The 27,796-nt window shown below is 41.4% G+C and overlaps 2 protein-coding genes and 2 long non-coding RNA genes across 4 annotated transcripts; all 4 read right to left on the bottom strand.

Moving 5' to 3' along the window:
* Positions 1–793: 793 nt before the first annotated feature.
* LOC120829729 (rho-related GTP-binding protein Rho6) lies at positions 794–8,362 on the bottom strand. The gene is made up of 5 exons (XM_040194096.2): positions 8,088–8,362; positions 7,148–7,235; positions 3,432–3,541; positions 3,204–3,338; positions 794–3,099 (listed from the first exon to the last, which is right to left on the bottom strand). The coding sequence occupies exons 1-5, from the start codon at positions 8,205–8,207 to the stop codon at positions 2,854–2,856; spliced, it is 699 nt and encodes a 232-aa protein (XP_040050030.1). The 5' UTR covers positions 8,208–8,362; the 3' UTR covers positions 794–2,853.
* Positions 8,363–11,699: 3,337 nt separating this feature from the next.
* LOC144386305 (uncharacterized) lies at positions 11,700–14,630 on the bottom strand. Its single transcript, XM_078086854.1, has 8 exons — positions 14,328–14,630; positions 13,965–14,225; positions 13,197–13,460; positions 12,669–12,788; positions 12,544–12,559; positions 12,354–12,442; positions 12,151–12,201; positions 11,700–11,886 (listed from the first exon to the last, which is right to left on the bottom strand). Exons 1-8 carry the CDS (start codon positions 14,506–14,508, stop codon positions 11,726–11,728), a joined length of 1,143 nt encoding a protein of 380 aa, XP_077942980.1. The 5' UTR covers positions 14,509–14,630; the 3' UTR covers positions 11,700–11,725.
* A 1,347-nt stretch (positions 14,631–15,977) lies between these two features.
* LOC120828893 (uncharacterized) lies at positions 15,978–25,359 on the bottom strand. Its single transcript, XR_013452000.1, has 4 exons — positions 25,257–25,359; positions 25,111–25,184; positions 16,202–16,281; positions 15,978–16,096 (listed from the first exon to the last, which is right to left on the bottom strand). It is a non-coding gene; the product is annotated as an uncharacterized LOC120828893 (long non-coding RNA).
* A 270-nt stretch (positions 25,360–25,629) lies between these two features.
* On the bottom strand, positions 25,630–26,794 carry LOC120828891 (uncharacterized). The gene is made up of 4 exons (XR_005713603.2): positions 26,683–26,794; positions 26,480–26,530; positions 26,152–26,211; positions 25,630–26,013 (listed from the first exon to the last, which is right to left on the bottom strand). It is a non-coding gene; the product is annotated as an uncharacterized LOC120828891 (long non-coding RNA).
* Between the last annotated feature and the right edge of the window lie 1,002 nt (positions 26,795–27,796).

The following is a 27,796-nucleotide window of genomic DNA, read 5'->3' as shown; positions in this document are numbered from 1 at the left end:
ACTTTACGAGGAAACGTTTGTGAAGAATTTACATCTAGTTGCTGCAAATTAAGTGGGAACAACGGCCGCTTCCATTTTCTTCAAACAAAACAATGAAAAGTGGCATGTTTTTCAAAATGATTCACGTATGAAAAGTAATAGATATTGTGGCATTCGGCATGCGGGCGTGCGGGCGTGCAGGCGTGCGCGTTGGGGGAAGGGCGATCGCTTCAGGCTGCGTTCACGCTCGAGTGGTATAAAATCCACGGCTTGTTTTGACACCACGCTGCTGCCACAGGAACGAAAAAGTTCAGAAATCTAGATGAATAAAACCATGACTGCATCTAATGTTAAACCTGGACTTTTGTATTATTTTGTGGAGTTAAAGTTAATAACATCAGTTGAATATTGTGTTCTCTTTATCGTGGACCTTTAAGTCTCAAGTGAACCTCAGAGATAAATATATGTTATCATTCTTTCTGAAGACAAAATAGACGGCCGGGAATTTGATTAAATTACCCAAATAATCTCTGGTGTCAACATGATGAAGCACCTTGAACTCACATGTATAAGAAGTACTGTTAGTTAGACGTGAACAAAGATACGGAAATCAAATCACTGACGTAAATGGACAGAACGGTACAGACAAACTTCCAAATGTTTGATATCCTTAAAAAGTCCAAGGTCTGAAACTACTACACAGTTAAGCTCGGTGTTCGATATAATGAATGTACAATTTTGGAACAATCAGTCCTCATAGAAGGTCTGAGCTCCAGCCATTAAAGGGTTTAACACAGAAATGAACATTTGCAAATTTACTTCAGACATATTTATTTAAATTAAGAGTTAAAAGAAAGTAGCATGTAACAATAACAAATACAGAAGTCAGTCAATAATTTAAAGCCATAAAAGGCAACTTGACACAAAAGTTTAGTTTTTTGCTTCAACATTCATTTTTAGGGGGGGGGGGGGGGCAGTTTTGGAAGCAAGGAAGGAAACGTACGAGGAAACAAGCCCGTCTGTCAAAAGACGAGCGAGAAAAAGGGTTAAACAACATCTGCGCGTTTGAATCAAACGGAGCTTGTTTGAAATATCGGCGGCAGCGACGGGTTTCGGAGGCCTCGGGTCCCCCGGTCTTGCGTCTAATGCTACAAATAAAAGGTGAGGCGCCATCTCTCTCAGTGAGGAAACCCCCCCCCCCTCACCCAAACCCACAGCCCTGCTCACACGGTTGCCAGGCAACGCGCAAAATTCCCGAGAACTCCGGGACTCTCGGTGTGGGCCTACAAATCATCAAGTCCTCCATTAGCTGAGCTGTCAACAGCCGCGGATGCCAGAAGAGGGGAGGGAATTAAACATCGACAAACTACAGGAGCAAAAAAATGGAACAAGTCAAGACGCTTTTCGGGGGAAATTGAAAAATAAAGCATGAAAGCATTAATGGAAAAGGAGGGAGAAAAAGAAAAAACACCTTTCTCCAGACAGGACCAGCCTGTGACTCAAGTCAACCTCCCGACCTTTCATCTCATCGTGGGGACATTTAGCGTCAACGCAGCAGGTGCATCTCAGCTAACTGTTAACAATATTCTATATAATATTATTTCTTAAGACTTTCTGGTTGGAGGCCCGAAATGAGATCTGTGGATAACGCAGGCTTAAGAGATTTGGTTTATCCCCGCAAATATCTGATCTTTCAGAGGCGCTGCTGTGGGAGACTATAGAGGCTGACGGGGGGGAAATGAAGAAAATTCAGACGGCTGCATTTACACTAAAATCATACAAAGTGCGGATAATTTGTAAGGATCAGCTCGCTGAACAACACTTGGTGTCAACTTGGTATCACAAGCTTTTGTTTGCCACAGAGGTTATTTTCTGCAACAATCCTCACAAAGAACTAAACGGTTGTCGAGGGTGAACAGTGGCGACGTCCAGCTCGGCCCTGCAACCAATCAACCCTTTACAGTCCAAAGTTCAAATTTGAGGACTTTTTTTTAAAAATATCGATGAGGCACAGGATCATAAAAAAAGTTTTCTTGGGTTTCCTTTTGGTACAAAAACAGTTCTTTGTGGCTGAAAATAAATCTTTTAAGGTCTAGCTTGTGGAGAAACAAACAAGACCGCCGAGGCGACGGGTGATGAAGAAAGGGATCTGAGAAAAAAGCGCTCAGAATTGACTTGGTGTTTGCTTTGTCATGGCTTCCCCCCCCGGACTGCTTGGTGGCTCATGGGAGAACTGAGTCACACTGCGATGTGTTTGTCCCCAGACTGCCTTTGCAAAGGAACACTCGGCTTTGCCAAATCCCTCCCTGCCCTCGCCCGTTTCTCTCCACTGTCAGCTTTAATTCCCCCAAACGAAATACCGCGAGGGGTCAAGAGGATTGGGGGGAGGCGGGAGGAGCGAGGGAGTAATTTCTATAAAGACCACTGTTTTAAATTCCACGGTGCCGCATTTCTGTTGAAAGCACGTGCTGTAACTGTCGGATTTTACTTCTCATCTCATCATTCAGCCCATTGTGACCTTAAAGAGACGCCCGGAAAGAGGGATGGATGGGGGAGGGCTCCGCGATCAGAATTTAAAACGCCTCCCGTCGGGGTAATGGAGTCAAACGCAGTGTTTACAACCACTGCGAAGAGGAGGCACGGCTCTTACTCTCTCAGCTCTCGCAGCGAGCTTCGCGCGAGGCTGCATTTAACAGATATGTCGTGGTCCGAAGGTCCGGCGTCAGAGTTGAATATAGAGAGCGGAGCAAACTTTTTTTTTTTTTTTTTTTGGTTGTCGGGCAGTTTGGGGAGGATGCTGCAAAGAAGACAGCGATCGCCCCTCGCCGACCCGCCTGCTTGTCCGTTGCCACACAGGAACGACCTCGGCAGCGCTCACATGACAGAGCAGCTCCTGGACTTGTCCTTGCCGAAGGTGGAGGACAGCAGCTCCGTCTTGCTGGGCAGGTGCAGCAATCTCTTGGAGAGGCGGCGGACGGGGCTGGGTTTGTCGGCGGGCTGCAGCTGGTTCAGGCAGGCCAGGGCGGCGGTGCGGAAAACACTGTGGATGCTCTTCTCCGACGTGAAGGCCGAGCACTCCAGGTAGGCCTCCGCCCCGAGCTGCTTGGCCAAGGACGAGCCCTGCGGCGCCAGGACGGAAACACACAGGTTGAGCTCTCGCAGGGGTCGGAAACGGGGGGGGGGGGGGGGGGGGGGGGGCAGAAAGAGAGAGTCCCGCGACCAACCTGCTCGTGGGAGACGGGGGTCTGCTTCTGATTGGACAGCTCCATGCGGGTGCACACATCGGTGCGCAGGTCCGTCTTGCAGCCGATCAGGAGGATCCGTGTGCTGGGACAGAAGTCCCGGATCTCTGCTTTCCACTGCGAAGGAGAACCCGGAGGGTGAAGATATGAGTCGTTTGCAGATGACGGCGAAAAAACAAAAAACAAAATGAGGTCGAACGACCTCAGTACCTTCTTCAGCGCGCCGTCCACCGCGTCCGGCCGGCTGATGTCGAAGCACAGGAGCACTGCGTCGGAGTCGCTGTAGCAGAGCGGTCTGACGTTGTCGTAGTACGGAGAACCTGGGGAGGCAAAGTCAGGGCGCACACTTAGGAATGTCTCACGCAGCGACACACAACCGAGCCGTTTGGAAATGAAACCCGCTGGTCGAGTTTTCCTTTTGTCGGCAGTCACAAATAGAAACCAGATATGTGTTCTGTGTGGTCTGAATCCAGTTGACACCGTTATAATGTTCCATTATTACTGGTGTCCTCCACGCTTTCACACGTTCACATGAACTCCTGCCAAACTGATAAGAGAGCAAATCATTTGACTTGATATTTCAGCCTGACGCCTTCCCACCGACAGGATTTCATTCCAACAAAGCAAAAAGTAGCTCGCTGAGTCACGGGCATTGCAACTCGGCACCGGTTCACTTCATCTTTCCATTGTTGGTCAATTGCGAAACTTTATTTGCGAAACTTTCAATAAAAAGAACACCAGATGTCCTGTGAAAACAAAATAATCATCAACTTTTTAGCATTTTTCTAGCAAAATGCCGACACCATGTCGAAGGCAACTCTGATCTGTCTGTTAAATGAAGTGCTCTCTGATGCAGCAGTCACAGTAATACCAGACACGAGCTGTGAAAAGACTGATTCATGTAATCAGACCTATTTTAAACATTCATCCTGTCTTCTCTTATCTTTAATCTCTTGCATCGTAATAGTTTAACACCAAAACACCAAAGAAAATGACGCAGGAACCCAGAAAATGCACCGGATTGAAGGTGTCCATGAAGGATTTCTGACCCTGCGTTTCATCACATAACTTTATTTAAACCAATCCTCAAAACAATAGACACCATTAAACCTCATTCAGACCGTGTACCCGGATTGTTGTCTAATAAACACGACACCTTAGTTGTGAGGGTGAGAATTTCAGTGTGCAGGAAACATCTCTTCCTTGTACTTCCACAAATGGCTCGGCTAAATGGAGACTCTTCCCTTTAACTCTCAGGAAGGCCCCTGAAAACAGAATGACAGGACGTCCGCTCTCTATTGTCTTCCCTCTGCCACCTAATAGCTCCCCACACACCAACACTGGCACTTAATTTCCTTCCCCGGTCCTCGGGGGCCAAATGTGCACCGGGAGCTTTCCTTGCAAATAAAAGAGGCTTTAATTATATCAGGAACAGATACTTCCAATAAGCTTCCTGTTTCATGTTGTCCTGAGGAGTTCTCTCCTGAGGCGTCAATAAAAAAAAACAATACTTAAAGCCCCTTTGGTTCATTCAGTCAGAATATTTGACTAAAATCTGTAATCTTATGCAACTACAATCTATCAATAACATCTTCTCCTTTTTAGAGGGAATCAAAGGAGCCCTCGCATGAATATCAGGGTGATGTAAGGCTTGAGGAAGAAGAGGCAGAGAGATATAAAGAGGACACAACTTGTAGCGCCTCCCACACACAAGCCTGGACCACAGCGACCGAAACAGCAGCAACCCTTTCTGCTCGAGCAAAGAAACGGCCCCCTCTGCTCTCCAGGAAAGCAGGCGAGTGGATGTTTACACCAGAAGGGCTGAGAACCAGACGAGTGTCTCTCGGTAAGAGATGCTCATGGACGCCGTCTCGCCACGACGTGAGAGCTGACTGGTCACTCATCAAATCACCCGATCGCCGGGAAACTAATAGAGAATATTCTGCCTCTGGTTTCCGCTTTTAAATAAGGATTTGCTGCTGTATTTATATTATAGACTGCTATAAAAAAATAAAAAAATAAAGACTTTGGCTTCAGGAAACTGAATTGAAAAACAAAGACAATAATTAAAGAAATCCCTGTTAAAATATCTTAAATGTTACAAATAAAGATGATGAAAGCGTAGAATGGAAAGAAACATACAGAATGATGAGGACTGTGCTCGTCTGTGCTGCACAAGTAAACAGGTCTTATTATTACGCAATGTTTTCTTTAGAAAGGGCGACTGTCCAGAAAGTTTTCACTCCGTGGGAGACGAACACACAAACCTACATCAGCTCGTTGCAGGTTTCACTTACATAAGAGCTTTTTTAGGCGGCACACACCATAAGGCAGCGAGGAGGTCATGCACAGCTCTCGCTCTCTCTCTCTCGTGCCTTCTGTTCACAGGGATCGTACGCCCCACACACACACACACACCCACACACACACACACACACACACACACACACAGGCTTCTGCCCCCTGCATGGACGAGGCATTCCCCTCTCCCCTGTGAAACAGCCCCTCTGCAGGCCAACTGGCACTGCTGAACTTCCTCCGAGCACGATGGTGTTATGAAATGAATCGGTGCAGGATGGGATTCATTATTGATCCTATTTACATAATGTTTCTGTATGTTTACGCTCACTCTGTCACAGCTATGGTTCTCTGGACTGTATGCATTGGGGCTCTGGGTAAGATAGCACATTGCAGATAGTGTTCCTGATTCTATGAAAATTGTTTAAAATGCGGATCATTTTTTTGAATTCCTTCCAACTATCGACAGTACAAAAATCAAGCATTTAGAGAAGACAGAACCAAGAAATACTTGATATTAACGATAGTTGTTGTGTCATCTTTTGTAAATAAACAATGTTTACGTAATGCCTCTGACCTCTGACCTCAATGTGGAAAAAGTCACAAAAGAGGGCAGATAACATATCAAAGAAAGTTGATTTGATAAAACTTTATATACACATTTTATAACAGAGGTTAAAGTCGTTTTAAGACAAATTTTCATTAGACTTCTATATCATAAAGAAATACTGGAACTGCAATGATTCGCTGATCAATCAAATAGCTGAACTACAAAAAATGAATCAGCCTCACAAACAAAAACAGTATTGATCTTATTTGACTTTCAGGAAAAAACATATATATGTATATTATAAAACTGATATCTATGTTTTTTAAATTGTTGGACTAAACCAAACATCTGAAGAAGTTCCAAACATGTTATAGATTATTATCATGTTATAGATCGACTGATCAAGAAAACAACCTGAAGATTAATTATGAATGAAATAATTGAAACACGCAGTTCAGAGATGAGAGTCAGGCCTCTTAGTTTTGTGGGTCATGTCTGTAGGTTAATTGCGGTGCCGTGATGACCTTTAACATGCAGAGACACATGACGTGAACACGATCAATAGGAAAAGCCACTCACTGCGCTATAGATCCACCAATGACAACAGACCGCTCTCAGCTCCAATAACGCTTACAGACACGACTGAAATGAAAAGTTTAGGACTGAGCCGGTCAAACCCGGGGGCCTGGTTGTGTTTCTCTCACCTCTGCCTGTCTGTGCTTGTTTTTTTTTGGGGGGGTGTTTTCGTTTTGTTTTGCATATTCCTTTCAATGCTAATCTGTGGATTTTGGGTCCACCAAAAGAAGATCTCTCAACAGATTCCACAGTGTGAAAAGCTGCTTAACGTCATCAAGCGAGGACGGGCAGATAGCGACGTCTGTCTCTGTGAGACAATGAGAGAGACGGAGTCTTCGTTTACAGTCGTTAAGCGACTCCAGGCCGACTGCGCTGTCGCTGAGTCCAGACTGATGTTCCCGAGCCTGAGGGGTTTAACTTCTAAGGAGCAGGTGGTCAGGTGGTCACAGTCTTGTTCTCTGCCGGTTTGATTAAACTGTGGAAATGTGAGCTCGATCCTCACCTGATGTGTCCCAGAGGCTGAGCTCCACACGCTGGTCCTCCAGCTCCAGACAGGACGTGTAGTTCTCGAACACTGTGGGGACGTAAGTCTGGAAATGGACGATGAAGAAAAGGGGGTTTTAATTACAAATCTACATGGTATTATTGTCAGCTAATACATTATTTATGGTTTAAAATGATAAGATTACGGGTAGATGTCCAATAGCGCGTTACCAGTGAGTCAGTCGGTGAATCCATCAAAAATAATTGAATAAATTATTATTTTGAATAAAAGACATACATGTGTTTATATTTGTGCAGGATGGTTATTTCTTATGTGACTAAAGCTTCATACTACAAAAATGCGCAGCTCATTTTGAATCAATTAAACATACCAGTGATGAATCCCAACCTGAGACATGTTATGTGGCTGAATGAATAAACCAAAGTCAAATATACTTTACTACACGTCTGTCAATCTATAATAGTAACTGCTAAATAGGACCAGGGGGGCAGTTCTAGAAATAAGATGGAGAGGAAATAGAATATAGAGGATAAGATGAACCTTTATTGATTCACAGAGGAGACATTTGGTTGTTGCAGCAGCAAAGGGACAAAAATAGATTCATAAAGAATGTAAATAATATACACACAACTAAAATTATGATAGAAGTGGAAATAGATTTGTTTTAAAACAGTGGTTTGACTGATGATAAAAGCCGATGATAAGAGTATCAGCCCTTCGAGAATAAGATAACTATTTAAATGAAGCACTACTGCACTGTAACACAATTAGAAACACGAGGACTAAAAGAAACGAGGTTCCTGCTCCTCGTGGGGGGTAAAGCGTTTCCTCCCTCGCGGGGATCCACACTTCATTTATACCGTCCGTCCATCTTCACATGAGAAACACCACGGAGCAGACGAGTGCAGCAGGTGATTATTATGGGATGTCTCCGTACCTCTGGGTAGCAGTCCTTGGCCACGACCTGTAACATCGCCGTTTTACCGCATTGGACGTCCCCGACCAGCACGAGTTTACACCTCGCGACGCGCGGCTGCGCGAGTCTCCTTTCCTTCATGATGCGGACGAACGGAACCAAGGGACGAGGGAGAAGTCCGCGCGCGCGCGCGTGGAGTCGGGAGAGTGAAGAGCGGATCAATGAGGAGGATCACTGCGGAACTTTATATCCTCGCGCAAACCCACGGCGCGCGCCGCACACGAGGAGGAGGGACAGGGGGAGGGGCGCAGCGCACGAGGAGGAGGGAAAGGGGGAGGGGCGCAGCGCACGAGCCGGCGTCCCGCTGTGTCGCGGTGATGGGGCATCGGGGAGCCTCAGGGCCACAGCCGGGGGTTCAACAAGTACCAATGTGACCCCCACCCTCTACTACACTGGAGAGTACTTGAAGAAGTACTCAGATCCTTCAGTAGTACAACAAAAAGTTCTGAGCATGAAAGTATAAGCCTAAAAAATAACACAATATAACTAAAATTAACACTATGTAGAAAGGACCAATTCAGAACCAAGTATTTTTATTATCACTATTAATAATGAACAATAATGAATGAAACATTAGATTCATAAATATATATCAACAGCTGGATGGATGAGATTCCTTGTGAGCGCCACCAATGACGACAATTGTGGATTTAAGTGAAAGGTCTCAACATCCGTCAGATGGATTTCCATGAAATTTGGTAAAACATTAATGTTCCCCAGAGAGAAAGATGTTGATTGGTTTACAGCTAATATGGTTGTGGACTTCTTACATCATGATGGGGTTGAACAATCGAGTTACATGTTGAATAGTGACTTTAAAAAGTGCTGCCAGGCGTGTTTGGGTTCGTTTGGATTCCCCTCCTTGCCTCCTTCCTGCCTTGTTATTAGATGAAGCTCATTACCGCCTGGATAAAGCTACTTACTTAATGCTGAAACAAGTGGAATTCATATTTTTCATATCGCTTTTGAGAAGAAAATGATTCAGAATATTTTCCAGAAAAGCCAATCTAGTCCTTTTAAGATATTTTAACACCGTAGGGACGTTCCTGAAGTACTTTGTTGTTCATCTGCACCATAAAAACAGCATTCTCTCACGTGATCATTCCAGGATCTCTACTAACTCGCGTTTCCCCGATGGTTCCTCAATTTGGGATGACAAAACTCTGAGATGGTGGTACGCTTTTAGTGAAATGCAGTGACTTTCATACCATCCTCAATCTCGTTCTGTACAGCGAGTACAGTGATGACCTACATGCTCAATACCCACCTGATGTCTCTCTGACCTACATTTATTCTACACATGCTGAAAGTTACATTTCAAACCCGTGTGTCACCTTGCCTCGCTGACATTTAGTGTGTGTGTATGTGTGTGTGTGTGTGTGTTATTTATGCTCTGAGGGCATAAATTCAGGCACTCACTTGTCTTTTGGGGACAAAATGCAAGTCCCCATAATGTCAGTTATTGATTTAGGATGAAGACTTTGTTCAGGATCAGGAATCAGGAAACATTTATTAGCCAAAATATGTCAAACATACAAGGAATTTGTCTTGGCGGTTGGTGCGCGACACAAGACAACAGTGCACAAGTAATAAAATAAAGTGGAATGAAATGCTAATGCAATAACTTAGTAGAATAAGGCTAAGGCTATGGGTTAGTATAAAACAAGGAAATAAAGTTAAACATTTTAAATATTAAAAAGTTAAAAAGAAAAATATTAAGCATAAAGTGCACTAACGAACAAGTAACAGACAAGAGACAAAGTGACAAAGGTCACGTTAGGGTAACCATTGAGGCAGGTAGTGGTCTGGAGTCTCCAGGAGAAAAATGCTACTATGGACGGGTAAAACAAATTCTTAAAACAATACCGGTGCCTAAACGGTGCCTGAACTGATACTTCTTCTTTTTTTTTTTTAAAGCACCAAACAACGATTGACGAAGAAAGGTGCATTGTTGAGCCTTTTAGTGCATCACTGCCCCCCAGTGGTGACTGCAGACACTGCATCCCTTATGCATCCTCCCCGACCATCAACTCACTTTCTACTTCTTCCACGACTCATGTGGCTTCTGTGACTTTCTTCCACTGCCTGGAAATCAGAGCGTTTTGTCTGTGGCCTGAACTCAAACCTCTACGAGTTACACATAAAGAGGAGTTTAAGAGTTTAAAGCTTCTTAGCTGAGTCACATTTCTCTCTCTCGCTCTCAGGAAAAGTGCAGAATTTGCAATTTACCAATGAATTTTATTTGTATAGCACATTTCAACAAGAAGGCAAATCAAAGTGCTTCCCAAAAAACATTAAAAACATCCAAACATAAAGGAGATTTACAAACAGTTAAGAACATTGAGCTCCAGTCAGATCAGAATCTAGAGGCACCTTTCAAGTAATCACATGTAGAAATACCTCCCATTTTAAAATTTTCTTTTTGCTTGGTGTTTATTTCACGCAGTAAAAGCATTAACTAAATACACAAAAAACATGTTTCGTCACAGGGTAGAAAATCTGTGCTCTGGTGCCGCTCATCTCACTTGCAGCTGCTGCAATCGTGACGTCAATAAAGGGAGCGTCAGGGAGGACAAGGTGAAGGTTGGACCATCGTGCACTAAACAACCCAGTGAACATGACAGGGAAACAGCAGACGGGGTTGAGTGAAGGACGTGGAGAGGAGGAGTCAGTGAGCACGTAGTTCTGAGTTGTTGTGAGTATGAGATGCAGAGAGAGAGGATGAGGAATCAGGCTGCATGAATGCACATCACAGGGAGCACTGAACAGGGGAGAGAATCACTGATGCAGATGGAATCAAAAACACGCACATACAAAGATTTAAAATGCCTTTAGAATTAAAACAAGGGTGCGTCTATAGCGGTTACAGCTTACTCACACACCTGGATCACCATTTCCTTTAAGAAGGAAGTGATATCGTATTTACATTGCTGTGATCTATTCCTGTTTAATTAGATAAAAACATCAGCAGGTCAAATACTTCACATGCAACTTTTTATCAAAGACAAAATGTGGAAAGTTAAAGAATTCAGCTTTAAGACACTTAAATGTAGTGACTACTTTAACTATTTCACAGAGACATTTTAATTTGATGAATCTTACTAACGTGATGCAGGAGGAGCGTGTGGACATACGTTCCCTGTAATATTTATTTAATTAAAGAAATGACTGGAGGAAACACTGCTTAGAGCTGCAAGTTTATTGATGCATAAAAAGATTAAACATTACAAAATGTATTAAACACAAACAGGTGAAGATGAAATACAAACATCACCTGTTAAAACTCTTAAGACAAAGATAAACATACATGTTGGAAAATTATATTGTCAAAAACAGATGAAATGTGAAACAAAACTTTTTTTAATCAGAATCAAAAGAAAAGATCACTTCATATTGAATAATATCACCAACGTGCTGAAGCTCAAAGACGTCAAACTGCCTTTTTTTTCTGCTTTTCAAACCAGCTTCCATTCAAAAAAGGGTTTAAAGACATATGATGTATTTTCGTTAAATGATCGTTTCATGAGTTAACTACAAAACACTATCATAAGAAAACTAAAAGTTCACCATCCATCTGAAAAAGAGAGATTAAAGGTTATTTAAGAGCAACAGGTGTAAGTGTTGTGTTTGACCTTTGATGACTGCTGGTATACACAAGTACACTCAGATTGTACTACGTGGTCTGTTGTACTTGAAGTACCTGCAGCTGTTTCCATCCTCACATTTTCATAAACGCTCTCCTCTGGTTCATCATTCGTCCCTGTTAGAAGGATCAGATGAATGCATGAAGAGACACTTTATTCTCCTTTATTAAAGCTCTGCTGGCCTACAAAAGCATCTCAACTACTGCAGCTTGTTCCCTTATAGAAGTATTCACATCAACCATCAATGTCTTTAAGCTCAAACACAGAATCTATGACATCATCGATACACTTTGTCTTTAATTTAAAGGTCAACCAGTCACTTGATCATCTGATTCTAGTATTTTAACAGCTGTGTGATGAACACACAGGATTTACTGCACCATGTTCAGGTTCCTCAGAGCCTCCGATTGCTTCATAGAGACAAGAATCACCTGCAGAGCAGTGAGGATAAAGACGAGGTCGTATCAATCATTTGAACCACTTTGTATCAATTATAGAATCTTCTCAAACAGATAACCAGAAATGGAAATGTTAGCATTAAAGTTAAGAACACATTATTAAATAAATCAGGATTAAAGCTGACCATGAAGAAGAGAAGCGTAATGTCCGTCTTTAGTTTCACCCTGGTTGATCATGTGGTCTGTAGCTGCGCTCTGATTGGTCCTCTGAGACCTTGTGGGTCCAAAACATGAAGTAAATACAGAGGATTTAATGAGGAACATGTAAAGTCCTGCTGCCATGTTCAGAGTGAGAGAAGAGAGGCTTGTACCAACCTGCTGAGGCTTGAAGCTGCAAGAAAAAGGTTTCACATTGATTATTAATTAGTGTGTGTAATAATATCTGTGACTTTGACTTATTTCAGTGAAATCAGTCTGATATCAGAAGGAAAAGATCTCACCTTCTGACTTTCTGTAGCGACGCAGAAACAGCAGCAGGAGAATAATCAGTAAAACTCCAGAAACCAGACCAACAACCAACGGCACGAGAAACACAGAGCTTGATGCTGCTTCTTCAGGATCTACACACAAGTACACACCAACCATGAAGAGATACACAAGTAACAATAATAATACAGTTTATTTATAACACACTCTTCATCAACAGATCTCAGAGTGTCACAGAGCCAGAAAAACATACTTAAAACAAAGTAAAACTACTAAAAACACAGGTACTAATGTGTTGTAGTACTAAACAAGTACTACAACACACACACTCAAATACACAAACATGAGCCCTTGATCACACAACATTCACCTTTCACTGCTGTTCATGTTACATCTCTAATATTATGTGTTTTTACTGAACATGAACATCTTTAAAACTATATTGTCTCACACAAACAAATAGTTTATCTTAAGATAACTTCTAATTCAGTGACACCTTTTCTCACTCAGACTGTAACACATGTTACAAAACTCGTACTCACATTTCACTGACAACCAGCTCTCTGCTGAGGTCAAAGTCTCCAAACCTTGAGGTGATTTCCTTCCTCTACATTTATAAAAGCCTTCATCTGACTTAGTAACTGCAGAGATAAGCAGCTCCCCTCTGGCAGGATTTGGGATGAGTTTGTCATTTTTATAGAAATCCACATTATAAAGAAGGTTTTCTGTCCTCAACTTGCAGCCAAGAGTGACGGAATGTCCCTCAGTCACAGGATGGACAGGACTCACCAGGACGACATCACCACCTGTAAAGAGACCAGAGGACAGGAAGTCAAACAAGCTGATGAACAATGAGGAGAAGACATTTATAGTTTACATTTGTTATTCACATTCACACAGTAGCTGAGCGAATAGCTGCATTTCATGGATGGAAGAGACGGCCCTTTGGTGACGTACATGCTCACAGTTACATCTTTAATTAATGCTCAATATGTCGGAAGACAAATGTCCACTTAGTGGCAGTGAGCTACAGAATGGTCTAAAAGGTACAAAGTGAGCAGATAACTCTACAGCTCCTCCTGGTTTAAAGTCAATGGTGGATGTCAATGGTCATAAAGAGGAAAGTAAACCACAAAGACGTGTTGGATAATACAGAGAAATGATACTGCAACAAACTAAGATTGTTGAGTCGTTTGTTAAAATAAATATTGAGTTAAACTCATCATGAAGTCACCTTAAAAATGTCAGCACTCTGTAATAAGATGTGTAAATACTTTAGATTTAAAACCTTTAAATGAATATAAACTCACTGTGTATAGTGATGTTGGCTGCATTGCTGGACTGTGTTTCAGACTCACACCAGTACACTCCACTACTCGCTCTAGTGTCGGTGTTGCATGTGGATCCAGTCATTTCTCCCCAGTTATAACAGGATGATATGTGGCCATCTTCATCAGCCTTCTTCACTCTCCACTCAGCAGAGTTTCCCTCACAGATCAGTGACAGTGACTCTGTGCTGAAGTGCTGCAGTCTGTGAGGACTCACTGTGAGAGACGCTGCTGGATTCACACCTGAAGACACATCATTAGGAGACACACACAGGACAAACAATGTCAACACAAAAAGGACATTTATTCCCTTGTGCAAGAATATAAAAGTCTGAACAAACTCACCTCCAGACCAGACAAACTTCACACGACTAAACTGAGTGTAAGACACAGGATCTCCTCTTCCAGCTCTGCACTCATATCCTGCTGTGTGTGTCTGTCCATGAAGAATGTAGGAACCCTGTTCAGTCCCAGTGGTGCCACCAGCTAGAAGCTCAGAGGTGTAGTAGTAGTTGTAGTCTGACATGTGTGGAACAGCCTTATACCAGAAGAACCTCCATCCTGCAGACGGAGGTTCAACACTGCAGGTCAGAGTCACTGAGTCTACAGGACTCGTCCATGATGGAGACACTGTGAGGACAAACTGAGGGAAACCTGTTGAAAAGAGGTTTGACAGCATAAAGACGTGTTATGATGAGTCCTTGGTGGATTACTGTCACTGCTGATGTCCTCCATCTTTTTATCTGTCTTCATGTGTTAAACAGGTGTTTGGGTACAATGTCTTCAAACATAGTAACTAATCTCACATTTCAAATATTCTATTTCAGATTCTTTGTCCTTAAATCTGCACTTGTAAGAGCTCCCATCAGACATCAGAGAAATGGTGATTTCATGTGTGTGTTGATGGTTTGTGTCCATCTCAATAAGTGTTTTGTCTTTGTAGAAGTCAGCATTCTTCTCCTTTCTCTGGTCTCCATGTCGACAGTGAAGAGTCACTGATTCTCCTTCATACAAGGAGGACGCAGGAGTTAAAGGATCACATCTCTGTCTGTGTAACAGTTACTTCTTTGCTTTACTAAATCAGTTTCATTAAATGAACAATGATACAAGATACCAGTGATTTATGTTTCCTACATAATTATAATTTAACATAAAGTTGCAAACAGAAGAAGATGTCAAAGTCAGTCTCCCTGTAATAAATAATAAAAGGTTCACTGAGTAATGAGAACATTTCACCTGAAGGAGGCGCCACACTCTGCTGATGTGTTTGATCCATTTGTGTTATCAATAATTAATCAATAACTAATTTGTCAATATGGATAAAAAATGGGATGGTTTGTCTTAACTCTATCCGTCTTTCTTTTGTTTTATTTAATGATCAATATTATCTGATAATTGATCCTTTTAAACAAAGATCAACTAATTAAACACCATCAGTGTCAACATTAATTATCACTACATTATATTACATCAGCACTTCATCAAACAGGTTTATTAAATCAACACGTCTCATTAATATAAAAGTGCTTTAATGAACTCGTCGTGATGGTAAAACTTTGATCACTTACCTGATACAGTTAGAGAGACTTTATTACTTTCTCTTGTAACAGGACGGATCTTGTGATCAGCAACACACTGATATTCATTACATTATCATTTATCTTACGCTTTTATCCAAAGCAACTTACAATACATTTTTAACCCATGGCATTTTACATTTTTGCCTGGGGAGCAATTAGGGGTTAGGTGTCTTGCTCAGGGACACTTCAACATGGGACATGGAGCAGCCGAGACTCAAACCACCAACCTTGTGGTTCCCAGCACACCCTCTCTACCTCTGCGCTACTATCTCCTCTAGTTAGAGATGATGATTTATATCTATTTACTGTTCTGTTGGTGGTAAAGAAATGATCATTCTGAATGAGTAGTTCCAGTCAGCATTTCGAAAAACACAACATGCAAAGATTGAATCTTCTTTCTTGTAATCATCATAAATTAACTATTAACTATTAAATAGCGATAGAAGGTGTTGAATCGTCTTGAGTGAAGGTATCAAAATAAGAAAGTTGTATAGAAACCTTGAGCGTGTCCACAGTAGAGGAGAATATTCAGCGCTAAAATAAAGTGAGAAACATCATCAAACTGACAGAAACTATTAACTTCTACATTTAAAAAGTTGTATGTATGAAAACTATGATTTAAACAGAGAAAGTACTCACAGAAAAGCCCCAACGCACCAAACAAGGTGTGTCCCATCCTCACGTCCACGCTGACACTCAGCTTGTGAGAAACGCTTCCGCTTCGTGTCAAGAGACAGTTTGAAAGGTGTGAAACATGCAGAGAAATGTGGAAATGCAGAAACAACAGATGAACATCAGATGTGAGGTTTTCTCTAACTTCTGCTTCTGTTTATGATCCATTCTTTATTCTACAGCAGCACATTTTATTTATAAATATATCCAGTGACCCAGAGAAAAGTGTTCCATCATTTCAGAACGACTGATATAAAAACCCTGTGAGATAAAGAGAAGTGAATCACAGAAGCTCGCTTTAATCAGACTTAAATGTAGTAAGTGAGACATTTTATTTGATCAATCACAAGGTTCCTTTTATGGATCAAAGCCACATTAAACTCTAACAGCAAAACACAGCAGCAGGAGGATGTGGAGCATTCTGGGACGCCTCTTTCATCACAACTGAACTGCAGCCTGAGACGTGGAAATTATTCAGTTTTTTTGGAGTTGTTTATCTTTTTTGTATTTCGCAATAGAACAATAAAAACTGTAAATTAAAATATACATTTAGAGAAGGTATAAGTCGGCAGCAAAACCTTTAAAACACATTAAAAGAGGAAACAGTTAAGACTCTTTCACAATCCACTAATTTGCATAAGATGAAATGGAGAAAATGGAGATGAGAATCTCCAACAACTCTTTAGTTCCTCATCTGCAACAGCAAAATTAGAGAAAGGAGAGAAAACAATTCAGTTTACTACATATCGACAAGGTATATATATATATATATATATATATATATATATATATATATATATATATATATATATATACATATATATATATATATATTATAACCAAATGGTACAACATAATACCAATCACACAGATAAATAGAAATACAATTATAAACCTTGTGACACTTAGTGTAGGATGATGTAACTACTTGAGGTGACACTTAATAAACTCCAGTGCAAGATGATAAACACATAAATGAATGAATGACCCAAAATCAAAAATTCATATATTAATTAATTAACATTAATCATGTTTGTTCTGGTAGTCGTGACATTGACATATTTTATCAGACATTTGTGCTTTAGAGGAAACTCTGCAGTTCGAGCGTGAGAAGAAGAACCACAAGGCTTCTCAGAATAACCTTTCTTGTTCCCCTTTACACATAAAAGACGTGTTGCTGTTGGTTGTGTGGTGTCACCTGACCACATTCACACCAGGGCTCATCTGCTTCTACAGAGGTGTGATCTCTGTGATGTATGATAACATGTCTTAATTCTGAGAAGTAGAAATTTAATGAAGTTCCATAAAGAAATCATTTAATCTACTGCAGTGGACCCGTGCATTAGTGCACGTGATGAAGCCCTGAGCAGATGGTTGTAGATCTTGGAGCTCGCTGCCAGGAAATGTTGAACCAGTCAGGGAGGACCACAGCTTCTTTATAATGTGTCTCCCGGATCACCTGGACATGGCGACCTGGGACAGAACCCGAGCAGGCCGAGTCCCGGACTAAAGGAGGACTCGTAGGAGCCGATTAGAGTCTCTAGTTGGAGAAATAGACGCCTCACAGGTCCTCAACTGGCAGCTTCTTTAAATGGTACCTACATAACGCCAGTGTCCACGTCTACAGTGAGGAGACGACTCCGGGATGCTGGTCTTCTAGACAGAGTGGCAGAGAAGAAGCCACATCTGAGACAATAATAAAGAACAGATTGATACGGGCAAAAGAACATTATGTTACATTACATTACATGTCATTTAGCTGACGCTTTTGTCCAAAGCGACTTACAATAAGTGCATTCAACCATAAGGATACAAACTCAGAAGAGCAAGAAACAAGAAAGTACAATTTAAGTGCTACAATTTGTTAGTCTTTTAGTCGAGGTAGAGTCTGAAGAGGTGTGTCTTTAGTTTGCGGCGGAAGATGTGAAGGCTCTCTGTGGTCCTGATGTCTTCAGAGGGCTCGTTCCGCCATTTAGGAGCAAGAAACACAGACATTTGATAGAGGACGTTTGGAAAAAAGTGTTATGGACGGACGAATCCAAGTTTGAGGTGTTTGGATCACACAGAATAACATTTGTGAGACGCAGAAGAGGTGAAAAGATGCTGGAATGGTGCCTGACACCATCTGTCCAGCACGGTGGAGGTGATGTGATGGTCTGGGGCTGTAAAAGGGATTTTAAATAAGGAAGGCTGTCTATATCTGTCTCTATTTTGCAAGCCATGCAGTTTCCTCCTACAACAGTTCTATTAATTAATTATTTTATCATAATGTTATATACAATTCCCATCTTATTCAAACTGGTGACTGGATGAATCATGTAACCTGCAGCGTAGTAATTGTAAAGATTTTTTAGATTCAGACAAAGACATTGACACTCAGACGTTTTACATCCATTTATGTCAAGTTTGGTCGATTTATGTCGAGTTTTTTAGATAAGACACACACACATATTTTTATATCTTCCCTAACGTTGTTTTTCTTCCACTTCTCCCTTTTGTTACATTACTTTAATCGAGTTGAAACAAATATTATCAAATGACTACAAATCCCATGATTCTCTCTCTCTCTCAAATGTCCCACATTTCCGGCTTCCCTTCCGTTGTAAAGCTGAACTCCACCAACATCAAAGTGGCGCGCAGCAATCAATCAATCAATCAATCGCACCTGTCGGCTGATCCAGCGGAGAAGCGAATCAGAGAAAAATATCGATCACCTACATGAAAAAAAGTCCCTCGTTCGCGTGACGTCATCGCCTCCTCCTCGTTCTCATTGGTTCTCTCGCCAGCTTGAGAGTTTTCCCGCGCGTCCTCTGGCGTTAAACAGCGCACTGCCCTGTCGGCCGTTAGCGGCTGAAAGCTCTCGGATCCTCCGCAGTTTAACGTACACAAACAGCCCGTAACGGTGCTTTAGCGTCGGATAATGTCCTCCCAGAATTACGACTCGGGCTGTTTACCGGACTTGTTGCCGCTGTACTACCGACGGCTGTTCCCCTTCTCACAGTACTACCGATGGCTGAACTATGGAGGAGGTGAGTGCTCACCAGACAGACGGGCCCCGCTAGCTAAAGTCATGTTAGCAGTAGTGATGGCAAAGTGAAGCTTTCTGAACCAGTGAAGCTTTCCAGCCAATTGTATCGGAAAAAGGTTCATTCATTCAATGCATCGCAAACTCTATGATGACCTCTGCTGTTGAAAACCTATAGTGCAAATGTTTCGAATAGCCTACCAGTATATTCTGGAATGGAATCTGTGGCAAAGAGAGGTCGCTCCGAGATGTGGCAGCACTTCAATTTGATTTCCTCAAACACGGTTGGCAATAGGCAGGCAAAGTCTGTCATTTGTATTGTGTAATTATGGATGCTTATTTTTATTGTGGAGACCACCAGATATTTGGCTGAGCCAAACATTCCCGCTAAAGACCCGCTAAAATATTGCGTCAAACACAAAAATGTGTACCCACATCTATTTGTATTAGCACGTAATCATTTGAGCATTCCTGCCTCATCGTGCTGTGACCTGGGGAAACAGTATCTAAGAAACCGACTCAACCCCAATACTGTGAAGAAAATTGTGTTTCTCAATGAAAATCAATAATAATTTCATGCCCCATCCCCACGTGTCCACAAGCACCTCAATATCCTGTCACAAGAAACCTGTCCAAAAGCACAATCACTGCCCCACTGACCTTTCCTCTGTAAATCACTTCCCACATTCCAGATTCAAACAATTCACATAAGTCCCTGTGACTGCCATGAACTGCACATGCAGTAGGAAGCACTTGCTGGTGTTTCAAATTATATTACCTATATATTATATATATATATATATATATATATTATATATATATATATATTTCTATTAATTCTTCTGCTAGTAGGATCACAAACATACATGCACAAAGGTGCAGAAAGACATAGATAAATGTTTGTTCCACTTCTTCCCAATGTACAGAGAATTTAAATACACAAACAAGGACACAATTCAAACCATAAAAACAATAGTTTTATTCATATAAGAATCCATGTATTTATTAGATGATTTATTGGTTCAACTTTTCATAATCAGAGATTGGGCCAAAATATACTGGTAGGCTATTCGATACATTTGCACTACAGGTTTTCAACAGCAGAGGTCATCATAGAGTTTGCGATGCATTGAATGAATGAACCTTTTCCCGATACAATTGGCTGGAAAGCTTCACTAGTTCAGAAAGCTTCGCTTTGCCATCACTACAGAGAACCTATTTTTAACCCACTGTTGCATCAAAGCTGACATTCTACGACACATAACATGTTATTTTAGCTTCATACACACTAATTATTACCCCGTCTTTGCGCATGCTTGAGATCCCGACGGCGTCTTCTCTCCGTTATCAAATCAGCCAATAGCGCCATTCGCATCCGCTGGGCTCCTATTAACACCATGCACACATGAGGGATGTAGCTTCACCTTGCTCTCCGTTCGCCATCTTTCTCGTTATGTTGATGTTGTTGTTGTTTGTTGTTGGTAGTGGTGAAGCGGAAATGGGTTGTTAGTCGGATCGTAGTCGGACCGCACATATAGTCGGAAAAGGTGTTTATATGAAACGGATAATTCGATTTCAGTCCGACTAAGCCGAATCCATGTAACCACGCTGGCTGTCTGACACACTGTCCTGTCTGTGGTGTTGCGATGCAGAGAACATCTGGAAAGCCACTGGATGTAGTGCTCTTTTCTAAAGTTCTGTTGGTTTATTTGTCGCTTAATAAACTTCTGATGTTCCACATTTCACTGCTTCAATTGATCAAGTGTCTGATTATGAACAATGGATATATAATTATTCTCCCATACACATTAACACACATAATAAAACTAGTTCTATATAGTCATCTACACATACATATGATACATAAGCTGATACAGGACATATATCCTTTTCATTCGTATCAATTCGATTCTTTGGGCTTGTTTTCATTTACATATTCTGAAAGAGTTGAGATCATTATTCTCATTGGATGATGATCATCCATGAAGCCTCCTGCCAGCAGGCACATTTAAAGAAATATAATCTGATTGATTAGAGTGACGAGGCACTTAAATGAGCCGTTACATTTGACCAACACGCATAACGTCCACTTGTCTGCAAAACTTTGTTGGTCTTGTAGCCCCGCAGGGGGGCGCTGTCAGTTTTTGCCATGATTATATGATTCATTTAATTTTATATTGCACATATGGCAAATCTCTTGACAGTCTGTACACATGTGACATCCTCTGTCCAGAAACCCTCACATCGGCACCGAAAAAACTCCCCAAACAATGAAAATTCGATTGAGAAAGAAACATTTAGAGAGACAGAGGACGATCCTCCCTGGGACAGAGAGACTGCGATGGACGTACAGAAGATTTATAATACGTTCAATTAATCCGACAGAAATTATTCAAATTCACATATGTCCTCATATGCGTTCTTGATCATTTCCTGCTCGTCAGCGGAGAAAAGTTTGTTCCCCGTTATACTGTTAAAAAAATCCTGGTTTCGGTGATCGACTCCTCCGCCTTCTAACGTAAAACGCGCACGATCCGCCTTCGAGGAACCGAGATAGTCTGCTGTCAATCATCTCGGTAATTTGAGCTGGATAATCGGACATTTGATCGATTTAGTTGAACCACGTACGAGAAACATGGACCAGATTTTTTTCGACTCTACCTCTCTGGATTCAATGAAGGATGAAAAGATCATTTTCTTACGTTTTCCAGTAGTGTTAGTTAAAAAGTTAAAGTCAAGTTAAAAACAATAATGTACTGATGTTGTAAAAAGAAAATAATTGTAAAACAAAAAACACAAAATAAGATGGCGTTTAACATTAAGCAAAACAAGTTATAATCATAGTTAAAGTAGGACTAGACGTTATTTCAGATTATTTTAAAAACAAACTACCATTTTCTAACTTTTAAAAGGTGTTTGTTTTGGATGGAGACAGAACTCACATGGAGTAAACAAGGCTCTCGTCTGGTTCATCGTGTCCCTGCACTGAATTTATATCATCTGATTCTAGTATTTCAGTTCTGTGATGAACACACAGGATGTATTACAACATGTTCCAGTTCTTCAGAGCCGTCGATTGTTAGAGAGCAGCGGTTCCCAAAGTGTGGGCCACAGCCCCCTCGTGGGCCGCGAAGGTACTGCAGGTGGGCCGCGAGAGGTCATTTACAATAAATAAGTTTTTTTAAAGTTTGAAATTAATATGAAAATATTTATGATGTGGCACATTAGTTATGTGAAACATTAGTTGATGAAGCACAAACAATTTAAACGAACAGATTAATAAAACAAACAACACATCTCGCGGCATCGATCGGACCCTGAAAGCACCATCTCCACCTTACTGTCAAAAAGAACAACAGTGAGCGCGTAGAAAACTCCGAGCTCGAGCAGAGATTCTCCTCGCGAGCAACAAAGTTCTCGTTTCGCAAGCGAGCAACGAAGTTCTCGTTTCGCAAGCGAGCAAATACTTGCGGAGACAGACTTTTGCTCGCGGATGTTTGATATCTGTTAAATTCTTAAGGTCATTTAATCATTATGTTTTGATCAGAGTTGTGATTAAAAGGTTTGGGTGGGCCGGGAAAGATTTCCAGATTTCAAAGTGGGCCGCGGCATTCTTGAGTTTGGGAACCGCTGTTATAGAGAAAAGAATGAGGGGGGGACAAGAGGAGACATGGATCTGTCACGTGGTGCAGAGTTCAGCAGGGTGACAGCGGCAGGGAAGAAGCTGTTCCTGAACCTGCTGGTCCGGGAACAGAGGAACCTGCAGCGCCTCCCAGAGGGGAGGAGGGCAAACTGTCTGAGACTGCGGTGAGAGTTGTCCTTCACGATGCTGCGCGCCCTCCGCACACATCTTATGTGCTGGACAGCCTGGATGGTGGGAGTGAGGAAGCAGTGATGAGCAGTTTTAAGCCTGTTAACCCTGATTTCTGGTCCGCAGCAGAGCAACTGTCGTACCAGTGGGATGCAGTTGGTGAGGATGCTCTCGATGGTGCAGCGGTAGAAGTTCACCAGGATCTGAGGGGACAGATGAAACTTCTTCAGGTCTCCTCAGGAAGAAGAGGATGAGGAATCGGCCGAGGGAATCAGGCTGCATGAATGCACATCACAGGGAGCACTGAACAGGTGAGAGAACCACTGATGCAGATGGAATCAAAAACACGCACATACAAATATTTAAAATGCCTTTAGAATTAAAACAAAGGGTGCGTCTATAGCGGTTACATCTTACTCACACACCTGGATCACCATTTCCTTTAAGAAGGAAGTGATATTGTATTTACATTGCTGTGATCTATTCCGGTTTAATTAGATAAAACAATTAAAGAATTTAAAGTTAATGTGACCAAATGGACACTTAAAATACTTTGGGAATAGTATCCAGACGTGACAACGCCACTCTCTTTCGGGGGGAGAGACCCTGAATTCAATTATCTTACTGGCCAAAAACCCCATACAAGGTAGATCATAGACAGACAGAGGCTTCTGCATGTACAGTGCAATGACACTTCCAAGCATAAAAACACTGCACACTGTTAAGGAAGGCTAAAATAACCAACACACACAAATACGATTACTGATCCTGGTTAAAAGACAGAACACAATAGAAGTGGGAAGCAACGGTCATCAAAAAGGCACAATATCAGTTTGTTATTTCTCTAAATCGAGGGAGCAAGATGGAGGCACTAGAGCATAATCTAAACTAAAACTATGGTCGGAGAAAAAGAGCAGTGGCTGCCCTGCTGACCACTCCGTGTCACCAGTTCAGCCTGCAATGTACAAAACAGCCATTAATCACCGAGTACCCATCATCTAGTGTTGTTGCCTCCCACCCTCCTGCTTCGAAGCTTGTGTCGAAATATGAACCAGTGCAAGGCGAAGCAATTGTATCGGTGCTCGGTTCGTTCGCTGCTGATCACGTGATCAGTGACGTCTGAAGCTTCGTTCCGGCGCATAGTCACGTGACCGCTTCGAATTGATTCAAATGGGCGCGAAACAGGGTTGGGGCTTGTCTGTTTGATACAGTCAAAGTGAGTGTTGTTGTTGTAGTAGCAAATTTACAATGGAACCTGTGGCAAAGAGAGGTTGCTCCGAGATGTGGGAGCACTTCAATTTGATTTCCTCTAACAAGGTTTGTAATAGGCAGACAAAGTCTGTCATTTGTATTGTGTAATTATGGATGTTTATTTTTATTGTGGAGACCACCAGATATTTGGCTGAATCAAACATTCCACGGAGTGAAGACCCGCTAAAATATTGAATCAAACACAAACATGTGTACCCACATCTATTTGTATTAGCACGTAATCTCTTGAGCATTCCTGCCTCATCGTGTCGTGTAAGCGCCTTTTTTGTAAGGCAGGGGAAACAGTATCTAAGAAACCGACTCAACCCCAATTCTGTGGAGAAAATTGTGTTTCTCAATAAAAATCAATAATAACTTCATGCCCCATCCCATGTGTCCACAAGCACTTCAATATATATAAACTTCTTTCCAATGTACAGAGAATTGAAATACACAAACAAGGACACAATTCAAACCTGAAAAACAATAGTTTTATTCATATAGGAATCCATGTATTTATTAGATGATTTATTGGTTCAACTTTTCATAATCATATTCAACCCACAGAGACTGGGGCAAAATATACTGGTGGGCTATTCGATACATTTGCACTACAAGTTTTCAACAGCAGAGGTCATCATAGGGTTTGCGATGCATTGAATGAATGAACCTTTTTCCGATACAATTGGCTGGAAAGCTTCACAGGTTCAGAAAGCTTCACTTTGCCATCACTACCATCATCCTTCTCATTACAAAACGCATAATGTGCTTGCAAGCCCAACTTCCTACCTCCTTGGCCCAATGCACCTGTGCACCAGCAGGTAGGACCCTGGGCTCACCAGGTCTGGTTCAGGTCTGACCCTCTACCATAGAAAAGAACATCATATTAATTTCCCCATGGCCTAAAGGATGTAGATTAAAATTGCACAACCTACCTCCTTAGTATAGTTTGCTCACCCACACGGTACTGGCGAGCAAGAAACAAAGCAACCCAGACTTCAGCACATGCGGGACAACGAGAACAAACGTGAGTTGCTCAACTCTCACGGGATCTCCTTTATATGGAGAGGCTCTCCTTGAGTTAAAGCCTCCCGCTCTATGCTGAGGCTCCCAGGTCCTAAGGTCCCACCACTCACATTAAAGAATTCAGCTTTAAGACACTTAACTGTAGTGATTATTTAACTATTGCTCAGACACATTTTAATTTGATGAATCTTACTAACGTGATGCAGGAGGAGCATGTGGACATACGTTCCCTGTAATTTAATATTTATTTAATTAAAGAAATGACTGGAGGAAACACTGCTAAGAGCTGCAAGTTTATTGATGCATAAAAAGATTAAACATAAAAAATGTATTAAACACAAACAGGTGAAGATGAAATACAAACAGAACCTGTCAAAACTCTTAAAAAGATAAAGATAAACTCAAATGTTGGAGAAATATGTTGTCCAATAAAAGATTAATAAATGCTAAAAGATTTTTTTATCAGAAATAAAAGAGCAGATGACTTCATATTGAATAATATCAACAACGTACTGAAGATTTCAAACAGGCCCCAATTTAAAAAAAGCATTAAAAAACAGAGTGACTGAGGAGAAAAAATTGATATGTACAATATTTACACATCATTAGAACATGATATGTTGCATCTGTTCCCCTGGCTCTGTCCATGCAGATGTTTTTATCCATCTGATAAAAGAAGGAAAAGAGATTAAAGGTTATTTAAGAGCAACAGGTGTAAGTGTTGTGTTTGACCTTTCCTGACTGCTGGTAGTAATACACAAGTACACTCAGATTGTACTACATGGTCTGTTGTACTTAAAGTACCTGCAGCTGTTTCCATCCTCACATTTGCGTAGTCGCTCTCCTCTGGTTCATCATTCGTCCCTGTTAGAAGGATCAGATGAATGCATGAAGAGACACTTTATTCTCCTTTATTAAAGCTCTGCTGGCCTACAAAAGCATCTCAACTACTGCAGCTTGTTCCCTTATAGAAGTATTCACATTAACCATCAATGTCTTTAAGCTCAAACACAAAATCTGTGACATCATCGATACACTTTGTCTTTAATTTAAAGGACGGTCAACCAGTCACTTGATCATCTGATTCTAGTATTTTAACAGCTGTGTGATGAACACACAGGATTTACTGCACCATGTTCAGGTTCCTCAGAGCCTCCGATTGCTTCATAGAGACAAGAATCACCTGCAGAGCAGTGAGGATAAAGACGAGGTCGTATCAATCATTTGAACCACTTTGTATCAATTATAGAATCTTCTCAAACAGATAACCAGAAATGGAAATGTTAGCATTAAAGTTAAGAAGACATTATTAAATAAATCAGGATTAAAGCTGACCATGAAGAAGAGAAGCGTAATGTCCGTCTTTAGTTTCACCCTGGTTGATCATGTGGTCTGTAGCTGCGCTCTGATTGGTCCTCTGAGGCCTTGTGGGTCCAAAACATGAAGTAAATACAGAGGATTTAATGAGGAACATGTAAAGTCCTGCTGCCATGTTCAGAGTGAGAGAAGAGAGGCTTGTACCAACCTGCTGAGGCTTGAAGCTGCAAGAAAAAGGTTTCACATTGATCATTAATTAGTGTGTGTAATAATATCTGTGACTTTGACTTATTTCAGTGAAATCAGTCTGATATCAGAAGGAAAAGATCTCACCTTCTGACTTTCTGTAGCGACGCAGAAACAGCAGCAGGAGAATAATCAGTAAAACTCCAGAAACCAGACCAACAACCAACGGCACGAGAAACACAGAGCTTGATGCTGCTTCTTCAGGATCTACACACAAGTACACACCAACCATGAAGAGATACACAAGTAACAATAATAATACAGTTTATTTATAACACACTCTTCATCAACAGATCTCTGAGTGTCACAGAGCCAGAAAAACATACTTAAAACAAAGTAAAACTAGTAAAAACACAGGTACTAATGTGTTGTAGTACTAAACAAGTACTACAACACACACACACACACTCAAATACACAAACATGAACCCTTGATCACACAACATTCACCTTTCACTGCTGGTCATGTTACATCTCTAATATTAGGTGCTTTTGCTGAACATAAACATCTTTAAAACTACATTGTCTCACACAAACAAATAGTTTATCTTAAGATAACTTCTAATTCAGTGACACCTTTTCTCACTCAGACTGTAACACGTGTGTCATAAAGTCACCTTAAAAATGTCAGCACTCTGTAATAAGATGTGTAAATACTTTAGATATAAAACCTTTAAATGAATATAAACTCACTGTGTATAGTGATGTTGGCTGCATTGCTGAACTGTGTTTCAGACTCACACCAGTACACTCCACTACTCGCTCTAGTGTCGGTGTTGCAGGTGGATCCAGTCATTTCTCCCCACTTAGAACAGGATGACCTCTTGCCATCTTCATCAACCCTCTTCACTCTCCACTCAGCAGAGTTTCCCTCACAGATCAGTGAC

This window comes from Gasterosteus aculeatus, chromosome 2 (genome assembly GCF_964276395.1).
Source record: "Gasterosteus aculeatus chromosome 2, fGasAcu3.hap1.1, whole genome shotgun sequence".
Classification (NCBI taxonomy): Eukaryota; Metazoa; Chordata; class Actinopteri; order Perciformes; family Gasterosteidae; genus Gasterosteus; species Gasterosteus aculeatus.
This window is presented reverse-complemented; position numbering and strand designations above follow the sequence as displayed.

Bases quoted from the DNA above. Each gene is read 5' to 3' on its own strand.
- LOC144386305 (XM_078086854.1), bottom strand. From the start codon at position 14,508: ATGTCAGACTACAACTACTACTACACCTCTGAGCTTCTAGCTGGTGGC. The intron at 14,226-14,327 runs GTGAGTTTGTTC...ATGTGTCTTCAG, and splicing joins GAAGTTTGTCTGGTCTGGAG to GTGTGAATCCAGCAGCGTCT. The intron at 11,887-12,150 runs GTGCAGTAAATC...TCCTTCTAACAG, and splicing joins CTCTGAGGAACCTGAACATG to GGACGAATGATGAACCAGAG.
- LOC120829729 (XM_040194096.2), bottom strand. From the start codon at position 8,207: ATGAAGGAAAGGAGACTCGCGCAGCCGCGCGTCGCGAGGTGTAAACTC. The intron at 3,542-7,147 runs GTGAGGATCGAG...TTGCCTCCCCAG, and splicing joins CAGCCTCTGGGACACATCAG to GTTCTCCGTACTACGACAAC. The intron at 3,339-3,431 runs GTACTGAGGTCG...TCTCCTTCGCAG, and splicing joins TGGACGGCGCGCTGAAGAAG to TGGAAAGCAGAGATCCGGGA.